The following is a 27,283-nucleotide window of genomic DNA, read 5'->3' on the forward strand; positions in this document are numbered from 1 at the left end:
GCCCAACTAGCAGCACTCGAATATCCGATCCGGTTTGGTCCGTCCCAATGTCATTGGGTGCCCCTCCCTCCCGCTAGAGAGAGAGAGAGAGATCGAGGTCGTCGATTCGCATTTTCGCCATCGGAACTGAAACCCGACGCGGACACAAACACAAAGAGAGAGCGAGCTGTGAAATTGCGCAGATCTTGGTTTTGACTATTGCCTGCAAATCTTGGAAGAGCAGATATGCTGCCCACCGTCTCAAAAGGGCGTTCGTCCTCTAACTCTCGAGCCAACCCCGTGTTCCCTCACTATCTCCGTAGAATAGTCAAGGTCTCTCTCTCTCTCTCTCTCTCTCTCTCTCTCTCTCTCTCTCTCTCTCTCTCTCTCGTGTGCGTGCGTGCGTGCGTGCGTGCGTGCGTTTGTGAATTCTCTGTATCTCACCGGATCTGAACTCCACCTTCGCCGTTATATCGATAATTTGATTCAATTTTGTGTTTCCATGGTGCCATTCTTCAAAATTTATCATCACAATGTCTTATGGGGTGAATTGAATGTGGAGAAGTGACTGAAAAGCTATGTATGTAGGATTTTTGTTCTTCACGCTGGATGTAGTGATCTAGGCTCCGAGTTTGTTATCAATGGTTAGACTTTATTTGGCTGAATTATACTGTAGTTCGTAATTCAAGCCCGCAATTTGGTTGCTAGATACCATAAAATTGACATTTGGAATTGAATTTTAAATTGCATCCAATCAACATCCTCAAAGCAATTCCAAATTAGAAGGCAGCTTTTTTTTTTTTTTTGCTTGCAGCAAGCAATATAACTTGCTGCTGATAAAAAAAAAAGTAATTTAATTCGAATTCTAAGCAACTAGCCTAGTTTTATACATACAAAATCTATCGCTGTAGGCTTGTTGTGGATGTGATGACTAGCTTCTTTGCATCAGTTATTTGAATTCTGAGGTAAATTCGTTTGGATCAGGCAATCTTGGTGTATAGGGGAAGTGGTATATTAGCTGTGGTAATTGTTTTGGCCGTTAAAATTCTGTAGTAGGTATAGTTGTGCCTTGGTTGCTAGTTATGATTTTCAGTACTCTAGTTTATGACTGAGAGGAACTAAATATGAGGTGATAATGTTAAATGCAATGCTTTTTGGGAATTCTTTTTTGGTGTGGGATGTTTTACTGTTGAGTTATTTGAGTAGTTGGATTGGTGGGAAGACAATTCAAAGCATGCAGTTTGGTTAGCAGTATTCTTCTCCATTTCTCCACATTCTCTATGTTCTTTATTCACTCTTTTCATGGTTGTATTTATTTTTGTTTGGCACATATTCTCATGTAGGGAAGTCTTTGTGGTAATATGCTTTCTCAGAAGTTATAAAGGACGTAAGACCCCAAAAAATGTTTGATAATTGCATATTGCAAAAGTTAGATCGAGGAGTGCTTTAACTAATAAGAAATATGTTTGTTGGCGACATCCCAAACATTAACTTCTAGAGTATTTTTCTATTGCTAATGTTGCGATAACGATAATACCATAATCATATCTAATGTAAATAAATAGATGAAATGAATCATTTGTGACCTCTGCCATAAGATTTTTACTATGTAGCAGTGTAGCAGATGCTTATTAAGGGGGTTGCATCTATATTTTCTCCATCTACACCCCTTGGATTCTTCTCCTCCACTTGGATTCTTCTCCTCCATGTATCTAAATAAATGTGTTCATAATTTAAAATTATATTTTTAATATGAAACACTTCTCTACACTCATGGGACACTCTTCTAAGGAGTTTGTGAGTGCACACAAGCCCGGGCCTAGCTAAGTACTCTTGGAGATTGTGCGCGCTGTGACTATTTGTACCGAGAGATTTTCTCTGTAGGCGCGAAATTAGTTTTAAGGAAAGTGGACCTACCACACCTTAGCTTCTCTACCGTAATTGTTTCATTAATTTAATTTAGTTATTATTTTTTTTATTATTACATCTTAATTTCTTACAATTATTATGATTTTGAATATTTCCTTTATTTTTGTATATAGGCATTAAAGTGCTTTTCCTCCATTCATATGACATTTTCTTAGTATTTATAATTGTGTTAAATAAAGTTTAACACAATATATGCACTCATGAAAGTTTTAAAGTTTGAGAAGGGGAAATTGTCTCCACTCAATAATGTGCTCTGCCACTATTTGTGTTAAGTAGTGTAGTGGGATGCAAAGATTTGATAATTTTATTTGTGATTGTGGCCTCAGAGATGTTCTATTAAGTAATGGCATTTTTTACTTGGGTGGACTTGGGGGATAGAGCTTTGTTCTCACATTGATAGATTTCTCTTTACAGATGTTTGGGAAGAATTGTTTACGAACATTGTACAAGAGGTGCTGGTCAGACCTACCTCTGATCATAACCCTATTTTCCTAGATTCTAATGCCATTCTATGGGGACCCATTCCCTTTAGATTTGTGAATATGTGGTTGGCTCATTCGTCTTTTGGGGAAAGAATTTGAGAATGGTGGAAGGAGTGCCAGGCTCAAGGGTGGGCTGGTTTTAGGGAGATGTAGAATCTGAGTTTCGTTAAAGATAGGCTTATGGTGTGGAATAGAGAGGTGCTTGGGAATATTGGGGTGTAGAAGGATAACATTTTGAATACTTTAAAGGGTTTAGACGTATTAAAGGAGTGTGGCTTTTTAGGAGAGGAAGATAGGGTAAAGAAGGCTCATCTATGTAATGAGTTGGATTTGCTTTTGTTTAGAGAAGAAAAAGTTGGTGCTAGAAATCTTTAGGGTTCGTTGGGCTAAGGATGGGGATTTCCATAGAGTTGCTAATGAGAGGAGGAAGTGTTTGATTAAAGAATGGGAATTGGATTTGAGTATAATGGTGAGGGGTCAGCCGCATCTTGAGGAAGGGATTACTAATTTTTCTTAAATCCCTTTATTCTGAGGACTATGGGAATAGGTTGATGGTGGAGGGGCCTGATTGGGGGAATTGGGGGAACCCACTGGGGAAGAATTTGCTAATTGGCTTGGGAGGCTGTTTGGAATGGAAGAGATAAGAAAGGCAGTGATAGAGATGGATTGGAATAAAGCTTTAGGTCCTGATGGTTTTACTTTGGCATTTTTTTTTTTTGAGTATAGTAGGGATGTTTTGAAGGATGATGTAATGAGTTTTTTTGGGGAATTTCATAAAAATGGTGTAGTTCTAAGAGCATTAGTTCCTATTTTATGTGCTCATTTCAAAAAGAGAGAGGTTGAGGAAGGTTAGAAATTTCAGACCAATTAGTTTAGTCACTAGCATTTATAGATTCTTATTGAAGTCTTGTGGAGAAGACTTAGGGAGGTGTTTGGGGATACTGTTTCATTAGCCCAATCGGCTTTTGTTTAAGAGACAAATTTTGGATGTGGTTCTGGTAGCTAATGAAGTGGTAGAGGATGTTAAAAGGAGAGGTAATCAGGGCATTATTTTTAAATTTGGTTTTGAGAAAGCTTACAATATGGTTAATTGGGGATTCTTGGATAAGGGGATGGTTAAGAAGGGCTTTGGGTTCTTATGGCGTAGATGGATCAAAGTTTCCTTAGTTCCACCAATTTGTTTGTGATTATTAATGCTAACCGTAGGGAGTGGTTTGAGATGCCAAGGGGGTTAAAACAAGGGGATTCGTTATCTCAGTTCTATTCACGTTGGTTGCAGATGGTTTGAGTAGGATGGTATCACATGCTCAGAGTTATGATGTGATTAGGGGTTTGGAGGTAGGTAGGGATAATTGATAAGGTGGAAGTGTCTCACTTTCAATTTGCTGATGATAACTGCTTTCTTTTTAGAGAATAGTACTGAGAAATTTTGCAAGTTACTCTGTTAAAAATTTTTGAGAAGATTTCATGACTGAAAATTAATTTGGCTAAAAGTGGTTTGGCTGGTTAATTTGAGCAGTAGAGAGTTGGAAGATTTTAGATCTCTTGTGAGGTGCGAATTATTGTCTTGGCTCATTCTGTATCGCCCATTCTGTATCTTGGCCTTCCTTATGGGGTAATCCTTTGTCTCCCGCTTTTTAAGATCTGGTGTTTGAGAGGGTAGGGAAGAGACTAGAAGGGTGGAAGAAGGCGTATATTTCCTTGGGTGGTAGGATTACTGTCACACTGCTTGTCTCTCTAATATTCCTATTTACTACCTCTCTCTTTTAAAATTCCTATGGAAGTAGCCGAGAGTTTAGAGAAGCTTATGAGAGATTTTTTATGGTCTGGTTTTGGGGAGGATAAGAGGGAACATCTTGTTAGTTGGGTGGTGGTTGGGAGACCAAAATCTAAGGGAGGCCTGGGCATTGGTTGTTTGGTTTCTAAAAACATTTCTTTAATTGGCAAATGGTTATGGATATTCCACTTAGAGTCTGGTTCCTTATAGCATAATGTAATAAAGAGTAAGTACGGTATTCATAGGAATGGGTGGGACACCAAGTGGAGTGGAATTGGTTCTTATGCATGCCCTTGGAAATTTATCTCTTAGGTTTTTGGTTTTCTCTTTCCTCTCATTTGTTTTTCTGTTGGTGTTGGGGATAGGGTTCGGTTTTGGGAAGATATTTGGGTGGGTGGGTGAGACTTCGTTGGAATACCTTGTGCCTCGATTGCATAGACTTTCATCTGTGCATGATGCTTCTATTCTTCTGAGAGGGGTCTTGTGTCATGGAGACTTCCATTTCTTTAGGAGTCTCAATGAGTGAGAGATGGAAGAGCTTACCTGCCTGTTGAGCGTTCTGAATTTATTCATAAAACCAGGGGAAATAGTAGGCCTTGGACTTTGGCTCTCAACCAGGTTAGTACAAATGACGTGCTTCAGTTTAGGAGGTCTTACAAGGCTCTCAGTCCTGGCATCTGCTTGATGTGTGGCAAGGAAGGTGAGATTGACTGTCATTTATTCCTACATTGTGAGGTGGCAAGGGGGGCTGAGGAATAATTTGTTTTCCTGCAGTGGTGAGGGTTGGGTGGGTCCAGAAACTACTTATGATTTCATATTGGTAAAGTTGTGGGGCTTCAAAGGAATGGAAAAAAGAAAAGGTTTTGGTTTTGTTTTGTTTTTGCTATATTGTGGATTCTTTGGCTTGAAATTAAAGGAATGCTAGGATATTCAGAGATCAGAAGACTCCCAACGTATTTGATTTGGGAGAAGCTTCATTTTTGGCTGCATTTTGGGCTTATTCTCTTGGGATGTTTAAGGATATCTTGCTTTCTGACATCCGAAGGGATTGTAAGGCAGCATTGATGTAACTTTGTTTCTTTTTTCCTTTTGATTTTTCTGTGAAGTAGGATGTCTTTTCCTCTTTTCCTGTATTTTTTTTTTTCTCTTTTCTTGCATTAATGAGGTTTTTGTTATCCAGAAAAATAAGTAGCGTTGGCAACAAAGTGGGGTGACTTTGACTAAACTGTAAGCCTGGCACAAGTTTTGAAACTTTGCAACCATCTCAAGTTGTATAATTATGAAAAGCAAATAGTGTTTTTTGGTAAAAAAGTAGAATAAGCAACAAGGCGGAGTGACCTTAACTTAACCTTTACTTAAGCGTAAGCTTGTTACTAAAATTGTAGAATGAACTCTAGAAAGGTGTGCAAGGACATGTTTGTGTGTGATTATGATTAGAATTAGTAGGGTTGGCAAAGAGGTGGAGTGGCCTTGACTTAATCATAAGCCTCATGCAAATTTCAAAAATTCACCAGCACCTTCTCAAGAATGTGTATAATTATGAAAAATAAATAGTTTTTAGTAGAGTATGTAGTTTAGGACTTCAGTGTATAAAAGCTTGTTAAGCTTGCGATGGCTGAGTCGTTGATGAGTTCAGATGATTAAGGCTCAGGCTCAATTCAGGATGAGCTCAAACTTAGCTAGAGTTTGATTCTAGGCTCGATAGGCTTAATGAGCTCAAGCTTGGATAAGGCTGATTGCGTTCATTTTTCAATCTTCTAATTAAAGTAGCTGAAATGTTGGCGTAAATTGGGGGTGTTTTGGAACATGGAGTTGGTATAGTGTTGGCCAATTGCTAATTGCACTAAGGAGAATTGGGAAATTTTAGAAATACCATTTTCTGATGATTTTTATTTGCTTTTGAAGATTTTTTTTTCTTGATAAGAGAAAAATTGTACAAAGAATGAGGACAAGATGTCCTCTGGGTACAATAATCCACACCCAGAAAAATTACAATAGAGCTGCCTTCCAATCCCTTTTTGAAGATTGCGATCAACCCCAAAAAAGACCAAAAGAATGGGCCCAAAATGAAGCCAAGAACACCACTCCATCCTATAAGAGGCTAGGGCAAGTTGTGTGGCCCTTAAAGATTCTCGTGTTCATCTTTTTTGATAAGTAATAAGTTTATTGATAACAAAAATGAACACCAATTACACAATGAGTGTACATGGGGTAAACAAATCAAAAACAGAAATTACAAGAATCTAGTAAATCAAAAACAGAAGCAAATGATTGGTTTCGCAAAGCAGCCAACCAATCCATCAAATTTGTAAAGAAAAATAGCTTCAGGTCTGAAATGGATATTTCCTTATCTTCAAAACACCTACTATTTCTCTCCCTACACCACAATAAACAATGAGGAACCATCAACCAAATAAACCCATTTCGATAACGACCAAAGCTGCCTTGCCAACATGCTAGAAGTCCCACTACAGATTGCAGCATAACCCAGTTCACTCCAAACAAACCAAATACCATAACCCACAAGTCCATTGCAACCGGACAATGAATAAAAAGATGATCAACCGTCTCATTATTACACTTGCACATGTAGCACCAATCCAATATCCAAACCTTTCTTTTTCGTAAATTGTTAATCATTAAGCATTTCCTTAAAGCAGCAGGCCAAACGGGAAAAGGTACTCTAGATGGAATTTTCTGCTTCCGAATACTTTTCCAAGGAAAGCCACAATCTTTGAAGCCCATTAAAATATTATAATAACCTTTAACCAAGAAGCCCTTCTCTCTATCAGATTTCCAGCACATCTTATCCTCACCAGACCCCTTCACCGAAGCACCATATATGGTATCCATAAAACCAGCCAAGGCCTCTAATTCCCGAAGATGCATACCCCTAAAGAAACTTACATCCCAAAACAAGACTCCATTATCAAACTTCATAATCCACAGCCCTTTCTACTTGACCTAAAACCTTAAAGAAACGCGCAGTCAATGCTCTTCCTTTTGTCGAGTAGATTGACTGTCTCTCCGGTTTCTGCGCAACCTTCCAGCCTGAAACTTCCTTATACATGATGGGACCTTTCTTTTCAGTCATTTGACTTGGCCCTGGACTTGAATCAATGACTTAATGCCTGACCCAAAACCCTGATGCCTCATGAGCAAGAGATCTCCCACATTCCGAGGTGCCACCCAAGCTTCGCCAAAGTAAGAGAAAACAGCATTCCAAAGGTGTGATTATTGTGATGCTACCTTACAATGCAGAAAAAGGTGGGCATTTGTTGTGCTGGACTTGTGACATATCTAGTACATGTCAGGACTGAGAGACTTATAGGGCCTTCTTATCTGTTAGACTGTAACATATCATGCATATTAATCCTATTCAGAATCACAATCCAGATAAAGGTCCGAGATTTCTGAGGAGAAATTTTTTTTTTTTGGAGGAGAACAGCCCCAAAGAATCACCCTCCCAAAATCCCTCATCCTCCATATTGGTAGGAACAAAGAAATCAAGGTGGTGACCTTATTGACCTCTCTATTGTTGAGATTTCTGAAAAAATGGAGGTCCAATGAAAGAGAACCCCCCTCAGAAGAGATGAGCTGATATCTGCATTGTTGAGAGAAGAAAACTTAAACAAATGAGGCACCTTCTGCACCAAAGAAACCTCACTCACACAAACATCCTCCTAGAAATGAACTCTATTTCCATTTCCCACTTCAAGCTGTGACTTGTGAGAGGAAAAAACTGAGTTGACATGTGGGACACAAGCTACGAGGGGTGTGCATGAGAAATAATACCGCATCTTCTTGTCTCCCATGCTTCAATGGAGTCCACATTTACTTTTGTTTCATATTGTGCCATATGGACCTCCACAGTCCACAAATTATTTAGTTGGGTGATGTTTTTGGATACCAGTATACCACATTGCCAAGCACCAGTCTCCCTTCAGATTTGCGTCTACAAACAACCTCCCAACTAACTAAATGCTCTCTCATGCTCTCCCCATAACCCAGCAAAGAAAGTCACTCATCATCCTCTCTAGTGCCCTGGAAACTTTCCAAGGCATTCTAAAAGGAGAAAGGAAATAAATAAAGATGGGCACTAATGAGTGTGATACGACCTCCAATAGACTAAAATGCGATCTTCCAACGCTCAAGACTCCTATCTACCTTCTCAAGATGTACAGAGGTGTCCTATTATAGTACATTTCATTCCCCTTTTTGCATACTACTGTGGGCTTTTTTCCTTAAGCTCTTTCCAGTTTCTTACTTACTACATTTTTGACCAATAAACATTTTGATATCCAAATTATTACCTATGTAGTAGTAGGCCATGTGGATGTGATGCATCCATGCTAATAACTAATGAGTACTTCTTTGTATTGGTAAACGTTATATGTTGCTTTGTTTTATTTTATTTTATTGGATATGTCATATTTTTTTATCTTTTTGTTGGGTTGGCTGGTTGTAGTGGCAACAAATGGATATCGAATATACTTTCTGGCAAATGCTTCATCTATGTACCTCACCAAAAGTTGTGTAAGTATCCTCCATTTTCTTGTATTATTTTATTATAATTTTGATGTTATTATCTCTATCATGAATCATGCTTTAGTTAGCCTTCAAACTCGGAGGGTGGACAATTTTTGTGGCAGATGGAAGTAATGTGAGAACTAATGTATTAAGATGAGGTGTAGGAAGTGGTAGGAACACTGATTGTGTGGCTTGCAATACTTGGGTCCCAGAGTTGATTATAAGATAGGATCTGGAGAGTGACTCGGCTGTCAAGTTGTCATGTGTAAAATTAGAACTATATAACTTATGTTGATCACGTCACAAATATCTGACTATGACTGGGGAGCATGGGATTTTAAAAGGAGAAAACACAAAGTACATACGTTGTAATGAACCATGCATTGTGTAGTAACAGGTTCTACACTTCTGCAACTGAAAGATCTTGAGCCACCTGGTAATGAATGTCATTGGGAGATACTTAACCTTTTTTCATATGGTCTGGAGACTATCAACTAGGACTTATTTCTTTATTTTTGTTCTGATTATTTAAATAGAGCTTGAAACATTGTCAAAAATGAAAACATTTCAATTGGCATTCTGCCTTATTAGATTTGTTTTCTTTTATTTATCTTAATTTTCTAGAGCTTTCATTATTTATGACTGAAAGTGCAGTTGTTTTGATGTTTTTGTAACTTATCAGTAGATTAGATTCTTTCTTAAAGATTTTAACGGAAGCTTCTTCATTGAAAGATCTTACGTTAGGTTAAGTGGGTTTTGTATTTAATAATTATTGTCAAGTTATTTTGCCTCAGTTTGATTCAGACTTTTGATAAAAAAATGCTTGCATAGTAGTATTTTAAGTCTTTTATCAAGTACGTTCCTAATTAGTCTACTTTTTATTTGGCATGTGGGATTTTATGCTTGATGCAGCTATCAGCACACTAAGTACCATAAGCGTAAGTCCGTCTCCTCTAATTGCTTGCTGTCCTCCACTTGGTTAGATGTTTTATGGTGTTGACTGCAACATCATGTTGTGTGGTCGTTATTTCCATTTTATCTTTTTATTTGGATGTAGTTTGTGAGTTATCTAGAGATAATATTTAGAGATAGCTTATTTTATATCTCAAAGTTCTTATTATAGTTCTTCTCAGAACAATATGTACAATTGGATGAGTTAATATTAGCTGTACAATTTCTTTGACAAGAGATGGCAAATATTTCTCAACCATTAATTTTAGCATAGATGCTGCCTATAGTTTTTCTCATTTTTCTCTTTTAAGGGGTAATACTGCACACAGTTTGCAACTTCTCATGCTAAAGTTTTAATGCTTTTTTAGTGATGAATTAAGAAAATTCTCAATTTAGTTTCTTGTTACATTTTCTGTGTAAGGAATATAATGCTTTATTGTTACGATAAAAGTTTAATGTTATCATTTTTCATCATCCTATGGTTATTTGTTCTGCATGTGTTATATACTTACACTTGCGTCCAAAACTATTTTAGGTGATAATCATTTTCATCAAATCTTGCTTTTTTTCATGGTTGAATGCATGATAGACTGATTTAACATTTGTATGAGATATTTTTTCCATTTACAGGTTGGAAAAGTTTGTTTGATATTTTAGATTTCAATTCAATTGAAACTCAATTGATGGTAGTCGTGATGAAATTTCCGATTAGGGGTGTGCAAATATTATTGAGAAGCCAAGATCAGATTGAAGCTGAACTATTTACATTTCATTTTGGTTTTTCGGCTTCAAATTTTGGTTCAAGTTTTCTATTTTTTTAAAAATTAGGTTTTGGTTACCAGAAAACTAAACCTAAAAACCGAATTATGCATGTATTATTTTATTTATATTATATTTTCATGTTCAAATTTTTTTAATATTTATTGTTTAATTTATATTTTGCTTGTATTATTATGTTATATATTTATTTATTTTATCCTTTTATTTTCCCTTATGGCTGCATGGGGATTATAGATGAGATGAGTGAGGAACCTCCACTTTCTTCCACATTGCTTTTCCCTTTTGCATAAAAACCCCAACCCTGCTCCCTTTGTAGCTTTGGTCCAAGCCCCATTGTTTGCTACACAAGGCCCTATACATAGTTGACCCTCAATTTTTAGAACTCTAATATTTTAAAAAACTAAAAATTTAGCTATAATGTTAAAACTTTGAAGCAGCCCTGTTCAGCTTTGCCCTTAGGGCCCGATCTTTTTGAAATTAAAAACTGAACCAAACGGGTAAGCTGATGATAATTTTTTTAATAAAAAATTTTAATTATTAGTTCAGTATCAAATTTCAATTGTTGAAACAAATCAGTTTGGTTTTGGTGTTTGGATTTGGTCAAAAAACTGAACCAAACTAATTACGTACTCAATAACAGATATGGAAAATCTGTTGCAATGCTGTAGATTTTGAAATTTTAGTTAAAATTTCAGCATTGTTCATAGAAATATTGGCACAAATTGTGAATCTAAATTTGATGGAAGCATCAATCACAAGCATGATGAGTTAATGAGTAATGTTAAAAAACTGGTGAAAACCTGAACTTGGCTGAAACATTAATGACAAGTATGATGAGTTAATGAGTAATGTTTAAATTGCTGGAAGATTTGATGTACAAAGTAACATTTGTATTGTTTTTAACATGAAAATATCTCATATGTGTTTTTCTTTTCCTTCTATACCTCACACATACATCTGTTGAGCTCCCATTGGTGCTCTTAATGAATTACTTTATCTCACTGATAGAAAAAAATCCAATTGGATGGATAAAGTGGGAGATGCCTGTTTTTGGGAAGCTCTTGGTCTGAATGTTCAAACACCAACCCAGTTTTAAAAATTACAACACAATGAGCTATTCACTGACGGTGATGAATGTTGAGTATGTACAGCTGTTAAATTTTTAAATATATGCATTTTTGAAATAGAGATAAGCCAGCTAAGAATGTAATGATACCTGCAAAATTATTGAAATAATGGAGAGAATTTCTATCAATTGCTGTGATTATTAAGATTTAAGATAATCAAGTTTCACAATTAGTAAGATCAATATGGCAGAATTTAGGATGCTTGACAATGTTTTTATTTCTTAGGTGATAACGGAATTATATGGTTAACTAATTTATTTAATACAATTATAAAAACTAAGAAAATGCCAGTTGAATGGAGGAAAAACACTTTTATATATACAAAAATAAAGTAGATATTCAAAATTTTAATAATTATTGTGGAATTAAACTTATGAGTCACACGATGAAACTATGGGAAAGGGTAGTTGAACAAAGATTAAGGTTAGAAATGAAGGTCTTAGAAAATCAATTTGGTTTTATGCCTGGGAGATTTACCACTGAAGCTATATATCTTTTAAGATGATTAATAGAAAAGTTTAGGGAAAAGAAGAGGGACTTGCATATGATATTTATTGATCTTGAAAAAGCATATTATAGGATACCTAGGGAAGTTCTATGGTGGGTTTTAGAAAAAAAGAGTGTTTGTAGTAGGCATATTGATGTCATTAAGGATATGTACAATGGAGTAATGACTAGTGTAAGGACTATAGATGGAGAAACTAGAGAATTTCCAATCATCATAGGTGTACATCAAGGATTTGCTTTGAGTCCTTATCTTTTTGCTTTAGTGATGGACCAATTGACTAAGAGTATTCAAAAGGAGGTTCCATGGTGTATGTTGTTTGCAGATGATAATGTATTAATTTGACGAAATTAGGGACGGAATAGAGGTTGAGTTAGAATTATGGAGAGAAGTTTTGGAATCTAAAGACTTTAGGATAAGTAGAAATAAGACAGAATGTATGAAATGTAATTTTAGTAATGATAGGAGGAATATTGGAGACAAAGTTAAACTTGATGATGAAGAAATAAATAGCATTTGTAGATTTCGATACCTTGGATCTATTATGCAAGCTGAAGGAAATTGAAGATGATATAATGCATATAATTAAAGTAAGTTAGGTGAAATGGAGAAGTGCTTCAAGTGTGCTCTGTGGTCGTAAAATACCTGTAAATTTGAAAGGGAAGTTTTATAGGACAGCTATAAGACCAACTATGCTATATGGATCGGTATGTTGGGTGACGAAGAAACATAATATCCAAAAAGGAAAAGTTGCCGAGATGAGAATGCTTTAATGGATGAGTGGTATAACATTGAAAGATAAATTAAGGAATGAACATATTCACGGTAAGTTAGGTGTAGATCCTATAGAAGATAAGATAAGGGAGGGACGACTTAGATGGTATGGACATTTGCAACGTAGGCCATATGGTGCGCCAATGAGGAAAAGTGAGTTAGTTACTGTGGGGAGCAGTAGAAGGGGTAGGGGTAGACCTAAAATAACTTGGGAGGAGATAGTGGGTAAGGATTTAATATCCCTGAATCTGTTAAAAGAAATGGTCTATGATTGCATAAATTGGTGGAAAAAGGATTCATATAGCCGCCTCACCTAGTGGGACTTAAGGCTTGGTTTTGTTGTTGTTGTAATGCATGTTATATATATATTTATTAATTTTGTGTGATGGCTTACGTTTCAACTTGGCTGCTTTTCGATAGAAGAATTATCTCCGTGTGTAATTTGCCTTTTTTACTGCACACTCAAAACAAAAGGCTTAAATTTCGATTTCAACTAGAGTTTCAGAAGTGCAGATATTTCAATGAAAATTTCAATGTCAATGTCAATTTTGATTTTGAAAAATGATGGAAATATGCAGTAAAGCATGAAATTCTTTAATGAAACTTTAGAAACTATTAAAAGACATGATAATGCATGATTTAGAAATAAAATATTATAAAAAAATAAAGAAAGGATGTGGAGGTGTATAGGGTGCAATAACTGCCCTACAATAGTGGTATTAAACATATTCAATTAATACCAATGAAAAATTCAAAAATTAGTTAAAAATTATGTATTATACTAATATAGATAATTTAGGCGCAAATAGATTTGAGTGATTCATGGAAATTTGACAGCAATCTTGTAAAACTGAAATTGACTGCCTTTTGACTTTGAGGGAGGTGGAAGGCAGAAATTCCAAAAATTTCATGGAAATTTATGACCATTTTTTTTTAATAAAAAATTTATATGCAACTGTGAACTTGTTCACTTTTCTTTTTTGGTCTCAGAAACAAAGAACCAATGGGCACGCGATGATCCTGCTTTTGTTGTAATCTGCAGTCTTCTTTTGGCAGTTGCAACTATGGCTTATTGTGCTGCGTAAGTTTGTCAAACACTTGCCAATCATGGATACTATTTATTGCTAAATGGGTATGGCAGCAACTATTTTTGATGTTTAAGAGCCTGTCTAGTGAAATCTCTGCAAATTTTTGAGCTGTTAAAATACCACTTGGGTGATGGAAATCCTCTAAACTAATTTCTCTTTCAGAGGACCTTTTGTACTGCAATTTATGATTCGTTAATATGCATGTCCAGAATGGATTGATGTAGCATTTATGCTTTGCAAACTTCTTTTGTAGTTCCTTGACCCACAATTTACCATAATTCTATCTTATTGAATTTTATGTTTTATTTAATATTTAATTGCATGATTACTTTCTATCATATTTAGTCAAAAAGTTTTCATTCTAATCCCATCTTCTGGTTTTTTATTTATTTCAGGTATGATCATAGTGCAGCACATGCTGTTTTTGTAGTTATTTCAGTATTGCTGTTCCATTTTATAATAACTGGTGCAATTCTGGCTACATGTTGTTGGTAAGAGCCTCTTCACAAAAGGATGTGTGTCTTATTTTTAAGGATATTCATTAATTCTGATGCTGAAATGACCAGGTCACTGCAGTGCCGTCATCGTTTAGTTTCTGATTGAATGCCTATTGATTTATTTGTTGGAAGTTCTTGAATACAGAAATGCAGTCTGCCTTTGTTGTCCTCTCTTATTGCATATGATACCATTGTGCAGAAAGCATAATTGATAAGCATGGTTGTAAGATCATAGAGTTCTTTATGTTGGAATTGGGGGGGGGGGGGGGGGGGGGAGAGGAGCATGGTACTTCTAGCTTATATCTTCTTTATTTGTAAGTTTTCAAGAATAGGCCTAGTCGTTCGTGTCAGTTGCTTGCATATTATTTTTGATCACAATACAATAATAGTTTATTATGAAATGATCATTGGTTGTTTATACCCTCTGATGTATCCAGAAGCTAGGCTAGCTGGCTTTGCTACTTCTATATATTTTGGGGGGAGGTCTGTTGGGGTGTGATGTCTTAGACGCTTCATTAATCATTATCCAGTGATCTAAGCCGGAAGCTAGGCTAGCTAGCTTTGCTACTTCTGTAATCATTCGGCATTAGTCTCTCGACTGTATCATTTGAGAGTTGGAGTTTCAGTCTTGTCTTTTAAACTTAGTTCATCTCCCCCCTCTCCCCAACGCCATTAAAAAAAAAGAAAAAGAAATCCAAAATTTTTCACTTAAATTCTTTTCTTTTCTTCTTCCTCCTTTTCTTAGAATTGCACTGTATAAATGTTAGATGTTGCTTGATTTCTGTTTTATTTTTCCTTTTACATTGATTGTTTGTTTGCTCTTGATATTTGTTTTGGCACTAAAAGTTTTTCCTTTTCCTTAAAAGGATTGGCTGCTACTTTATTATTCAAATTCTATTGTTGTGCTAAAGTAATACGGGATTATCCTCAACCACATTGTGTTTTACTGTATGTTCTGCTTTATGGTTCCATAAGAAGGTAGGTGGAATCATATCAGTAGAATTGAATGTGAAATGATTAATTCTGTTGCAAATCTGAAATAAATTGAAGTTTCAATTAAGAAAATACAACAGTTACTCCCCCATTTGGTTCGCGGAGTAGGGCCTTGAATGGAATCAAATTTCAAGAATGGAATCGCATCCTTGCGTTTGATATATGGAATCAAGGGTGGAATCGTATTCTGGTTGGAATACAATTCCTACAAATGGGGAATCGTGAATATAGTCCAGATGGGCTGGAAGCCTGGAATCCATTTTTATTCCATGGAATCAAACTTATTTTATAATAAAATATTATAAAAGCAACAAAAATAGTAATGATTCTAATTATTATTATTATTATAATAAAAATAATAACAACTAATAATAATTGCAATAACAATGATATTTATTTTTATAAAAGTAATAATAAGAAGAACAATATTAATGATAAAAAAGGCGAAAATAATAATAATTATTTTAAGGATAATTATTATAAAAATAATAACTAATAATAATTATAATAACAATAATATTTATTATTATAAAATAATAACAACACAAGAACAATAATAATAAAAAAAGCAAAAATAATAATTATTTTAAGGATAATAATAATTATAAAAATAATAATTAAAATAAAAAATAATAATTACACTAATAATAACCATTATTATGAAAATAACGAAAAATAATAATAATCAAACAAAAATGACAACAAATAATAATACTAATTTTTATTATTATTATAAAAACAATAACAACTAATAGTTATTATGATAACAATATTATTTATTATTATAAAAATAATAATAACAGCAAGAACAATAATAATTATTATTTTTAAGGATAATTATTATTGTAAAAATAATAAAAAAGGACAACAGCTAATAATAATTACATTAACAATAATATTTATTACTATAAAAATAATAACAATAAGAACATAATAATAAAAAGGAAAAAAAAATAATTATTATTTTAAGAATTTAAAAAATAATAATAACAACAATAAAAAATAATATTAACACTAATAAAAATCAAAATTATAAAATAAAAAATAATAATACAAAATTAAATAATTATATATTATGAATTTTTATAAAAAGAATGACTTATTTTTCATTCCATTATAGAAGCCATTGAAGAATACCAAATGTTGGAAGGAAATCGAAATTGGATTCCTACAATCATTCAATGTTACTAACTAAATACAGTAATTGCATTCCAAAGCAATTCTATTTCTGCCTTAATTCCATTTCTCAATTCCTTTCCTGTTTCAATTTCCTTTTGCAAACCAAATTGGGGGAAGAGAAGATGAGATTCTAGGGAATAGAGATAAGAGGGAGAAGATCCAGTTGGCAGTCCCTGGAGATTATGTACTGTTCCAAGTTTGTCCTCTTTATATGTTAATAATAATAGGGTGTGAAGTACCAAAATATCCCACCTCACACCACCTAACTACTGAAATAACATATTCTCTTTTAACACTCCCTTTCAAGCTGGAGGTGTACAGATATCACGTAACCCCAGCTTATTATAAACAATTAGACAAGGTGGGTTTAAATAAAGCATTCGCGAAAACATCTTCTAACTGAACCACATATTTCAAAAATGGAGTCCCCACAACCCTCAAAACAGCATCCCTCACAGAATGATAGTGAACCTCAACGTGCTTTGCCCTCCCTTGAAACACTGGGCTGCTAGTAATTTTTTTTGGATTGAAAAGAATGCTTATTGAGACATAGAGGAAGAAACAGATATAAATACGAGGAGAACAAGAAGTACTCAACCAAGAAAATAGAGAAAATAAAATTACACCAATTTAATGAAGCCCCTAAATCTCGGATGACATCTTGAAAACAGCCACTGGTAAAAAAGAAATTGTTAAAACAGCCTGCGCTATAAGCCCAAAGTGAGGCCAAGTACGTATCCTATTCCAAAGAAATCCCTCTAATAATATCTCACATGAAAAAAGTTTTTTCTGGTCAAATTCCCCATGACACGGCCCAAAGAGCACATTTCCAGAGTCTTTTAACATCCTTACTTTTCCCAGAACCAGTAAAAAAGAAATAGTCAATAGTTCTTTCACCAACTGTGGACAAACACAACATTTCACCCAGAATCCCAAAAAGAGTATTCCACAAGTTCCAAGCAAATGGACAATGAATAGACAAATGTGAGGCATGCTCTAAACTATTTCCACCAATGAGACACATATTTGGAGGCAGAGCTTTAGAAGGCCTCCTACTTTGCAGCAGATTGTTGGTGTGCCAACTCTAGTAAGGGCCAAGCCAAACAAACACCTTTATCATAGAAGGAACTTTAGCCTCCTAAATACCTTATAGAGAGGAAAAATGACATCAACCTTAATAAGATAAGAGAAGAAATATTTACACGAATAAACCTCTGATAAATCCAAAGGTCAAACTCTACCATCACTCCTTTAGGTGACATGACAAACATCCAGTAAAAATGAGTGAAGAAGACACCTCCTTCACCTCTCTATCCTTCAAAACCCTTGTAAAATGGAAGTCCCAAGAAAAAAATATCAAGAAACAAACAAGCAAATGAAGAAGCTAATGCTGCACTCCTGTCCCCCACACATGACCAAAGAAAATCCCTTGTAATCCGCTCAAGATTTTGCTCTACCTGTCTACCCTCCCAGGATCCTTAAAAAAAGATAAAAATTACAACAGAATGGTAGAAAGGATGATCTGAGCGAAAGTAGTTCTACCACCTAAAGAGAACAAGGCTCCTTTCCAACCATCCAATTCCTTAGCTATGTTAGACACCACTAGATCCCAAAGGTTAGAGAGCCAGGCTTACCTCCCAAAGGAACTGCTAAATATATCAAAGGCCACTGTGTTATCCATCTCCAGCTAGGGAGGTTAGCTCTAAAACCCTCTTAGGACTAAGATTAATTTGTCCAACACCACTCTTACCCAAATTAATTCTAGGATCAAAGACCCTCTCAAAATCCTGCAAATTGGTGAGAATGTAACAAAAGAGTCTACATGATCATCTAAGGAAATAATGGTGTTATCAAATGATGCACTATAACCTCCTCCTTGCTCACCTTAATACCCTCACAGCCCCACTACCCACAGCCCTATCTATCATCATATTGCTTAACACATCCACCCCCAAGGACAAATAGCATGGTTTTAAGTCGCAGTGACGGGTAGCATAATGTAATGGTAACGGGTGTAGCGGGGAGCGGGAGTAGTGGATGTTACATAATGGGAAGTGGGTGTAACAGTTGTGAATTTTTTTTTTTTTTTCAAGCATGCACAACCTTATGCATATTAGTGTATTTGCATGCTTTAAGCTTTTAACCCTTTTTAGGAAGACATTTAGTGTATTTTGGATTCTTTAGTTCAACTAACCAAATTTTTTGATTAGGGCAAGAAATTTACATTTATTTTAAACCACCATCGAGAAAAATTACGTGTGCACATGTATTTATACTTTTTCATTATTCCTGTGTATGATAAATTCTTATGTGCAATAAAGTAATTAATAAAACAAAATACATTATAGATTATACACTCCATTAATCTATTAGACAAATAAGACATGAATAATACAAATATACAATAACTAGAAAAGAAAAGAAGGTTTAAGCTGAAAAATATAGAACATAAATATCAAATTGCTAATATTATCAAAATAAAATATTTTTTTAACAAATTAGTATTGTCAAATTGTTAATTAATACATCTCTCATGAAATATATATTAAAAACAGTAAATTTTGTGTCATTATCATCATCATTAGAATTTTTCCTACTCTCTCCACATAGTATATTTAGAATGATTTATGAAAAAGAGCAAAACAAAAGTGAGAAGATAAAAGTTAAAAATAAAAAATATTTAATTTTTTTCCGAATATATTTATTTATTTTTGTAATAGTCCTGTAGCGATTATGTAACAACTGTAGCTGCCTTTACATAATGGTTGTGGTCTGTGACGGCTGCTATGACTGATTTTTCTTCCCACCAATTTCGCGGTGTATAACAGTATAGGGAACCCAGAAAACCTTTATGTAGTTACGGCCATTATTTAAAAGCATGCTTTTACAAATAGAAAGTGGGGTGGGTGGGCGGGCGGGGATCCCCTTGCCTGACTCCCCTAGAAGAAATAAACCCAATCTTTAGGCTTCCTGTTAATAATCACTGAAAAATAAGCATTAGATAATGTCCCCCTAATCTAGTTCCTCCTCAGCACCCTACCTAAGAACTTTTGATTAACTCTATCATAAGCCTTCACTGCCTTTGCAATCAAGATAGCACCCACAATCTGCCTCTACCCACAATAAAGATGACACAACTCAACCTATTAGCAAGAAAAAGCACCGTAGTATGATTTATACACACTAGATACTACTAATAGGCTGAAAATATGAGACCACGGTTGATCTATTTCTTCTTAGGAACAAGGGAAATGTAGGTAGAATTTACGCTCTTCCCCAATTTACCATTTACCATTACCCTGAAACTCATAAAAAAAATCTGCATTGGATCTGTCCTCGCCACATCCCAACACTCCTGAAAAAGAAAAATGGCTATATCGAATTCATCTGATCCTGCAGCCCTATCTATCTCTAGGCTAGACATTACAGACCTAACCTCCTCTTCCTCCAAAGGCATCTCCAACCTAGACATCAGCGTATTAGAAATAGGACTCCTGTCCAACCCTCAACCATTGGCCTTTTAAATATTAACAAATTTTTAAAGAAATCAGTGGTCTCTTCAGCCATCGTTCTGACATCAGTCACTATTTCCCCAGTCCTCAACTCTATTTCTTGGATATGCCTCATTTGCCCATTCACCACCTTATTAAAAAATTTTGAATTGCAGTCCCCTCCCTTGTCCATTTGAACTTTAGATTTTTGCCTCCAACCCCTAACCTCTTTTAAAAGAACAATCTCTATCTCATTCTTCAAAGTCACTTGTCCAGCTCTCTCTTCTCTGGAAAGCCTCTCATCAATCTCTTTCCTGCCCAACACACGCAGCTCACTCAAAATACTCCCTTTCTTTACTAACATCTCCAAATGCCTCTAAATTCCACTTTTTAAACACTTCTTTCATCCCTTCTAGCTTCTTCATAAACCTATAACCTTCCCAACCAACAATATCAGAAATACTTCAAGTTTCCTTAGCCAAATTACAAAAACCATGATGATCCATCCACTTATTCTCAAACTGAAGAAGAGTAGGGCTCCATTTAACTGTTCTAGACTCCAGATAAACAGGATGTGATCTGAAACAGGCGTTGTTACTTGTTAGTGTCTCATATTCCCACTCATGTAAATGAAGCATTTTGCAATGGAATATTTCTCAAACCATGCTCTCTAATGAAGCTATCTAAAAATTGCATGCTAGATGAAAACCTCCGCCCTTTTTTTTTGGATGGGAATGTACATTAAGTTCTCCCACAATTGCCTATCTAGGATAACATAACCCATTCACAGCCCCAAACTCCTTGAAAACTGGGATCTAAAGGTAGTTCTAGAAGGACCATATGAAGTAGACTACCACTGCCTCCTTCCCTCCATCTCCAACAACAATGATAAGGAAAAAAAAAATCCCTAATACAGCACACTAAATTTGTCATGTGAGAGTCCCAGTTGTGCAAAGTACCTCTAGAAACCGCTTGAGAGAATAATATAGCCCAATCTTTACCTCTACCTGGCCAAATTGCACTAACAGTACCCCCATTTGCTGATTCTAACTTTGTTTCCTGTAATGGGTAAAACACGAGGAGAGTATCTAGATACCACTTCCTGAACCAAAGTTGGGAACAACCACAGAACTGAGCAGAACACGACTTAAAACTGCAGGCACCTTTTTTTTTTTAATAAATAAGGAGGGCGGCACCTCCATTTATTTATTGATATGCCCTTACTTTTGACGGAGGAATACCGTGGTTACAAGACTAGCATTGGGAGATTACTGATGAAAAAATTAAAGGCCTCCCAAAAACAACACCAACAACCAACCAAAACAGAACTACAAATCCAAACAAAGTTAAATAAAAAACAAATCTAAACAGGCCTATCAAAAACAAAAATAATAAAATAAAATAAAATCAAAAAATCAAAAAATATAAACCTACCAAACAAAAATTGAGAGGTTGAACTAATGACGAAAGGAAGTGAGACCCAACCTATCCATCCAAAGGATACCTTTTAGAGAACATGGTAAAAGATGTTGTTCTTCGTAAGTGACATTGCTTCCCATTTCTCCTTCTTTAGTGAGAAAATCAGCCGCACTATTGTCTTCCCTATATTGATGGATCACCATGAAGTTCACTCCTTCTAGTTCCACCACGAGGTCCTCCCAAAAATCCCAAAGATATCACAAGGTACATTTACCTTTCCGAAGCCAATCAACAACAATTCGCGAGTCACTTTCAATTATCACATTAAAATAATGAAGTCATTTGCATAAATGAATTCCTTCCAGAATTGCTTTTGATTCCGCACTATTGTTTGTACCATTGTTGCGCTTTCACCATGCCATGATAGTCCCGAATAATTCCTCCACCTCTTGAAATACCTGGATTGCCCCTATAGCTCGCATCACAATTAAGTTTTATCCACCCTGCAAACACTCTGTAAACAACTTGACAGCAGATAGAAGCATGTGCAGGCATTACCAGGAGATCACATTCACTGACAACATTATAACAGTATCATCATTCACAGCTAATCATCTGAATAGCAACATCAGTCTGCACGAACCTGTATATGGCTGTCTTTATATCAGTGAGCAAACTAACCCGAGCAACACAATGCCCACAAGAGTTGCTCACAACTGAGAAGAGTCAAGGCCCTAAATGATTCCCTACTTTTAAGAGTAAACAAGGGAGTGAAGGAAAGAAAAGAAGAGAGGTGGCTGCAACTAAGTTAGATTAATCAGGTTTAGAGAAGTTTAGCGCTTCGATACAATGTTGCAAATCTGACATAATTTAAAGTTTCAATGAAGAAAATACAATCCTTAGGGTTAGAGAGGGAGAAGAGAAGAAGACATTATGGGCAGAAGAGCTGGTCAGTAGTTCCCTTTAGCTTATGCACAGCTCCAGGTCTACTCTGTTTATATATTAAGAATAATAGGACATGAAGGGCAAAAATACTCCCACTCACTCTGCCTAATTAGTAAAATAACACATTCTCTTCTAACAAATTCAATTTCATTCTATACTATAGCTGGCTTCTTATGTTTATGATTGACAAAAAATTCACTAGAAAGATTCATTGCTTTTCTTTGTTGTACAAAACATTTCTTGGCACTGACCACCCACTGTGTGCCATGCATACTGTTTAGATTTTTTTAAAATGAATTCTGGCATGCCCCTATGTTTGGAGAGACCTTGGATTTGGATGAGAAGTAACATAAAATTGTATTGGAATTTATCAAACCCACCCAAATCCAAATCCAAATCCAAATCCGAAGTTTAAAATCCATGCTCCCAAACAGTGCGTGCGTGTACTCTTTTTGGTTCTATTTTCATTAAATATTATTTACTTCTAAAAAAGTATTTGATTTTTATTTTGATTTTTAAAAGTGCTTGTAATGCTACTGCTGGGACAGGTCTAGTGTTTTTGAGGCTAAACCTTAAAATCCAATTTTTGATGCCTGAATTTTTAAGGTTGGCACTTTTTTGGACTTGAACATTTTGTTGGTTCTTCCAATATGTGCTACGCTAACCTGAACCGTATAGCAAATCAAAGACCGGCAAGATGGCTAATTCTATTTCTCAATGTCCTTGCAGGCTCCTGACAAATGCTTACCTTCGAGAAGAGGCTCCAAACAGTCATGTGGTTGAGCAGCGGGTTGAATGGCAAGTCTAGGAACTTCCACTATCCTACTTTTTAATAAATTGGGTAAATTTCATTGACCTCCCTGGACATTTTTGAAATGATGCTGCCCTTCCCCGCCAAAATTTTTAGGAAGAAAATGAGTTAACAGAAATGATAACATTGCACAGTTTCCAGTCATTACTTTTTATATAAAAATATATCACTCTATTTGAAATGAATATTTTAACCTCTTCCAGAGCAGTGGAGTTGTGGAATGGAAGAAACACTTCATCTCTCTGCAAATCTTGTTGCCAACACTATGTCCACCTACATTAACTCTTAACCTTCACTAAATGAGTACAAATCACCCTTCTAAAACCCTGTCTAGACCAAGCTCCATTTTTGGTGATCTTTCGTCAATCATCTGTTACATTTTGAACTCTATGACCTGAGTTGACAAGTTTAAAAGCTTAGCTACTCCAATGAAGATGTTGGACTGGGTTGAATTGATGCCAAAAAAAAATGTTGGAGAGGCCCACTTGCCCAAAAAAGGGTCTTGCTGACAATTGGTCTCAGCTGTCAACCTAGTAAATATGTTTGAAGCAGGAATCTGGGATTGTGGACTACAAATTGTATTCTAAAACACAGCAAAATAAATTGTTTTTATGGTTGGAATTAAGTTTGTGAAGGTATATGGATTTAAAAGAGAAAACGATTCAATTAAAATCCCCCTCTTTTTTTTGGATTTTGTGTGTGTTTAAAGAGGGGGGGGGGGGTCTTGTTATTGTGAATAGTGAAAAATCGGAAGGCAAGAATATGTTCACTGCAAGCTGTAGTTAAAATTCTGTCAAGGCTATTGAGTTTTGGTAATTTGATCTATCAGAGCTTGAGAACTAATTTGATCTATCAGAGCTTGAGAACTGCACAAGTACATACACCTCTAAAGTTGGCATTGGTTATTATCCCTAAGCTCCTGATAAGCTTGTCCATATATTTTGAGATATGGATGACTGATCTACTTTGTTTATGGTGAAGAAAGATGTTCAGGTGGGTTTGATGTATTGATATGAAGGAGATTTTTTGGTTTCCCAACTTTCCCAACACTCAAAAAAAAAAAAAAAAAAAATTCCCATTTGAATTGCATTAAGGTATAAAAGGCATCTTGGACCTCAATTAACTTATAGTAATTATTGACCAGTGAATGGGGAATTAGTTACTGAAAATTATTACAGAGGGAAGGGCAATGTTATTTCAAAAATGTAATAGAAGGTCCATGTAACTATCTTGATGTTCTCTGCATGTTTCTGTAGTTTTCCCACTTTACACTGGTGGCCAAATTCAGCTGAGTTTCATCTAAGAAGACATCAATTTACAATTTCATTTGTTTTTCTATGTTTGTTTGTCATCTTTTGAATCATGTGTAGTAAAAATTATAGCTTGCTTTCCATGCATCTTAAAATCTAACAGAAAATTGATTGTTTTGTGCTGACTCTTGCTTTTTCTTATGAAGGCTGTATGCATTTGATGTTCACTGCAACTCTTTCTTCCCAATGTTTGTTATGCTTTATGGTAATTGCTATGCTAATATGTGCTCTGCTCTTGTGTTTTTACTGCAATTCTCATGCTTAAATGTCACTGATGTCTTTAATGATGTTGCAGTTATACATTACTTTCTATCACCTCTCTTGGTAGCACATGGTTTCATTCCTGTTTTGCTATCAAATCTGCTTTTCATGGTGGCGGCCTCCTATTATCATTATCTCAATTTTTTAGGTTATGATGGTAAGTTAAATTATATGCTCAGTATTTTTTATTTTCTTTTAAGAGTTGGCGGGGAATAGTTGCGTCTAGTCGATTGGACAGAGCATTCCTGCACATTCTTTGTATCATGATGTGTGTTTTGCAGAGATCTTAGTCATATAAGGATTGTGTAGGCTTCAACCTTGCAAGTTGCCTTTTGTGTGGCTGAACCATGTGGCACAATGGCCAAAGCAGACAATACTTGAACAGAGTTGGGCTGAGACTGTTACGGTTGGGTATTATAGCCACCTTGAGGGTATTGTGTTGTGGATGGATCCCATATAAAAGTGTGGGTCACTCTAAAGAGAGTATGGGAGATACACATGAGAGAATATGTCATGATTCCACATTGGGTGTCTACTAGGGAGATCTTGGTCATATGAGGATGGAATAGTCTTCAACTTTATGAGGTGCCTTTTATGGTTTAGACTTGAGGCCAAATCGGCCAAAGCAGAGAATACCTTATTGGTGTTGGTTCAAGACTATTATGCTTTGCATTGCAAACATTTTATGTTAACTTTGGTTCCTTGAGTGTATGGGGTGGGCATGACGTGAATTGAATAATTGAATAAAGAAACACACATATTTTTTTCCCCTGAAAGGTAACAAAATCTGGTGACAATTTGATTCTATTCCATTCTCACATACCTTTATAGTTAGTCTTGTGATGGGTTATTATCAGCATTATCTATTTATATGAACCTACATTTTTTCTTTTTGTTTAGTGCTATTACTATATTTTGGGAGTATGGTAAACTAGGTTCTTGTAATTTTGTGGTTATGAGCCTCAAATGAGAGTAATTTTCTTGTGAGTGAAAATTACCTCATGAGTTTATCAATCTTGTCAGTTATCCTTGAAAATTACCTCATAAGTTTATCAATCTTGTTAGTTAGCCTTGAAAATTACCTCATAAGTTTATCAATCTTGTCAGTTAACGTGGCACTCATAACTTTTCACATTTGGTTTGTGTAATGGAATGGACCAAGAATTGATTAGTCATAGTAGAGGGATACAAGGGCTTACAAAAGAAAATGTTAACCCACAACATGGAATAGATAATGGATGACTTTCCAAATTTTGCAAATTTGGAGTTTCTATTTATATTGTATTTCATGCTGGATGGGCAAATAATACAAACTTTTACATAGAAGCATTTTTGTAAATCATTACATCCTATGCAATTTTTAGTCTATTCTTTGTCTATTCCATTATGATCCAGACGAAACTTGAATGTATTTGTTAGGGGATTTCTTTTGAGAAGAGAAAATTGTCTCATTACATATCCTTTCTTGTGAATCCTATGTTCAGAGTGAAATAAACCGATAACTGGAACATTTGAGTGGGATTTTATTCATTTCTGAAAACTTGTTTGCTGGGATAGAGTTCTATATCAGGAGCAACTGGTGACCACCGTTTTATAAACATCTCTACCTTAATTTCATGTATTTAATAATCTCATAATAAATTTACTGCTGCAGTATTGCCTTTCTTGGAGAGGACAACTTTTTTCCTGTATCCAATTGGTGTTGTCATCATCCTTTCTCCCATCTGTAAGTATTACCTCTCAGACTGGTGTTCCCTATTATGTTTTATCGTCTCTGAAATTCAAATTTCTCTTCCCCTTCTTTTCAGTCATTCTGAGTGGCTTTAACCCTTCGAGATACGTCATGAACATGTACTTCAGTCAGCGGTTATGATTTAACGAGGCAAACACTCTGGATAGATTTATATAATGAGGTGGGGAATTTAAATTCACGCACCCGCATGAACACAGGAAGGTTTTCATGGATGCTTTTTCTGGTTCTGGTTTTCGTAGAAAGGAAAGGATCGCCCCAGAACGAGCATCTGTAGCTTCCTAAATAGGCATTTTTCTGCTGTGACACAGTGAAGTTGGTGGTGGAAGGTGGTTCCTATGGCTGGGGATCTGTTGAGTGTAATGATTTTTGGCATTAGTCAAATTCCCTTTGTTTTTGTTCCTGGAAATTAAAAGCTGTTGCTCCATAGAAAAAGTGCTTTATCTGCTGATATGCTAATATCAAACTTCATTAATTTCAGTGTGCATGTATGTTCTTGTTTGGAGGGTGGTCCTGTTTACATTGTTGAGGTTAGAACACAGACCTCCTCTCAAATCTCCAGGTCCCTAAATCCAGCTCCATTTAAACATTTGAAATCTGGAAGGGGTAGGTTTGAAATCTGGAAGGGGTAGGATAGTATAAAGAAATTTATTTTTCCGCTCGTTCGATTATGAAAAAGAATACGGTATATACATTAAATTTAAA

General features: G+C 35.4%; 1 protein-coding gene across 3 annotated transcripts; it reads left to right on the plus strand.

Annotated features, from left to right (window-relative positions):
- On the plus strand, positions 1–27,058 carry LOC131155638 (uncharacterized). Of its 3 annotated transcripts, XM_058108894.1 has the most exons (10): positions 1–312; positions 8,636–8,703; positions 9,610–9,635; positions 13,825–13,915; positions 14,318–14,413; positions 23,176–23,244; positions 24,714–24,772; positions 24,863–24,985; positions 26,483–26,554; positions 26,637–27,058. In XM_058108894.1, the coding sequence occupies exons 1-10, from the start codon at positions 226–228 to the stop codon at positions 26,699–26,701; spliced, it is 756 nt and encodes a 251-aa protein (XP_057964877.1). In that variant the 5' UTR covers positions 1–225; the 3' UTR covers positions 26,702–27,058. The 3 variants fall into 3 exon arrangements, with proteins under 3 accessions (XP_057964877.1, XP_057964875.1, XP_057964878.1); XM_058108895.1 differs by lacking the exon at positions 23,176–23,244 and having other exon boundaries at positions 58–312; XM_058108892.1 differs by having other exon boundaries at positions 24,714–27,058.
- Positions 27,059–27,283: the final 225 nt, after the last annotated feature.

The sequence above is a fragment of the Malania oleifera genome, chromosome 5 (genome assembly GCF_029873635.1).
Source record: "Malania oleifera isolate guangnan ecotype guangnan chromosome 5, ASM2987363v1, whole genome shotgun sequence".
Taxonomy (NCBI): Eukaryota; Viridiplantae; Streptophyta; class Magnoliopsida; order Santalales; family Ximeniaceae; genus Malania; species Malania oleifera.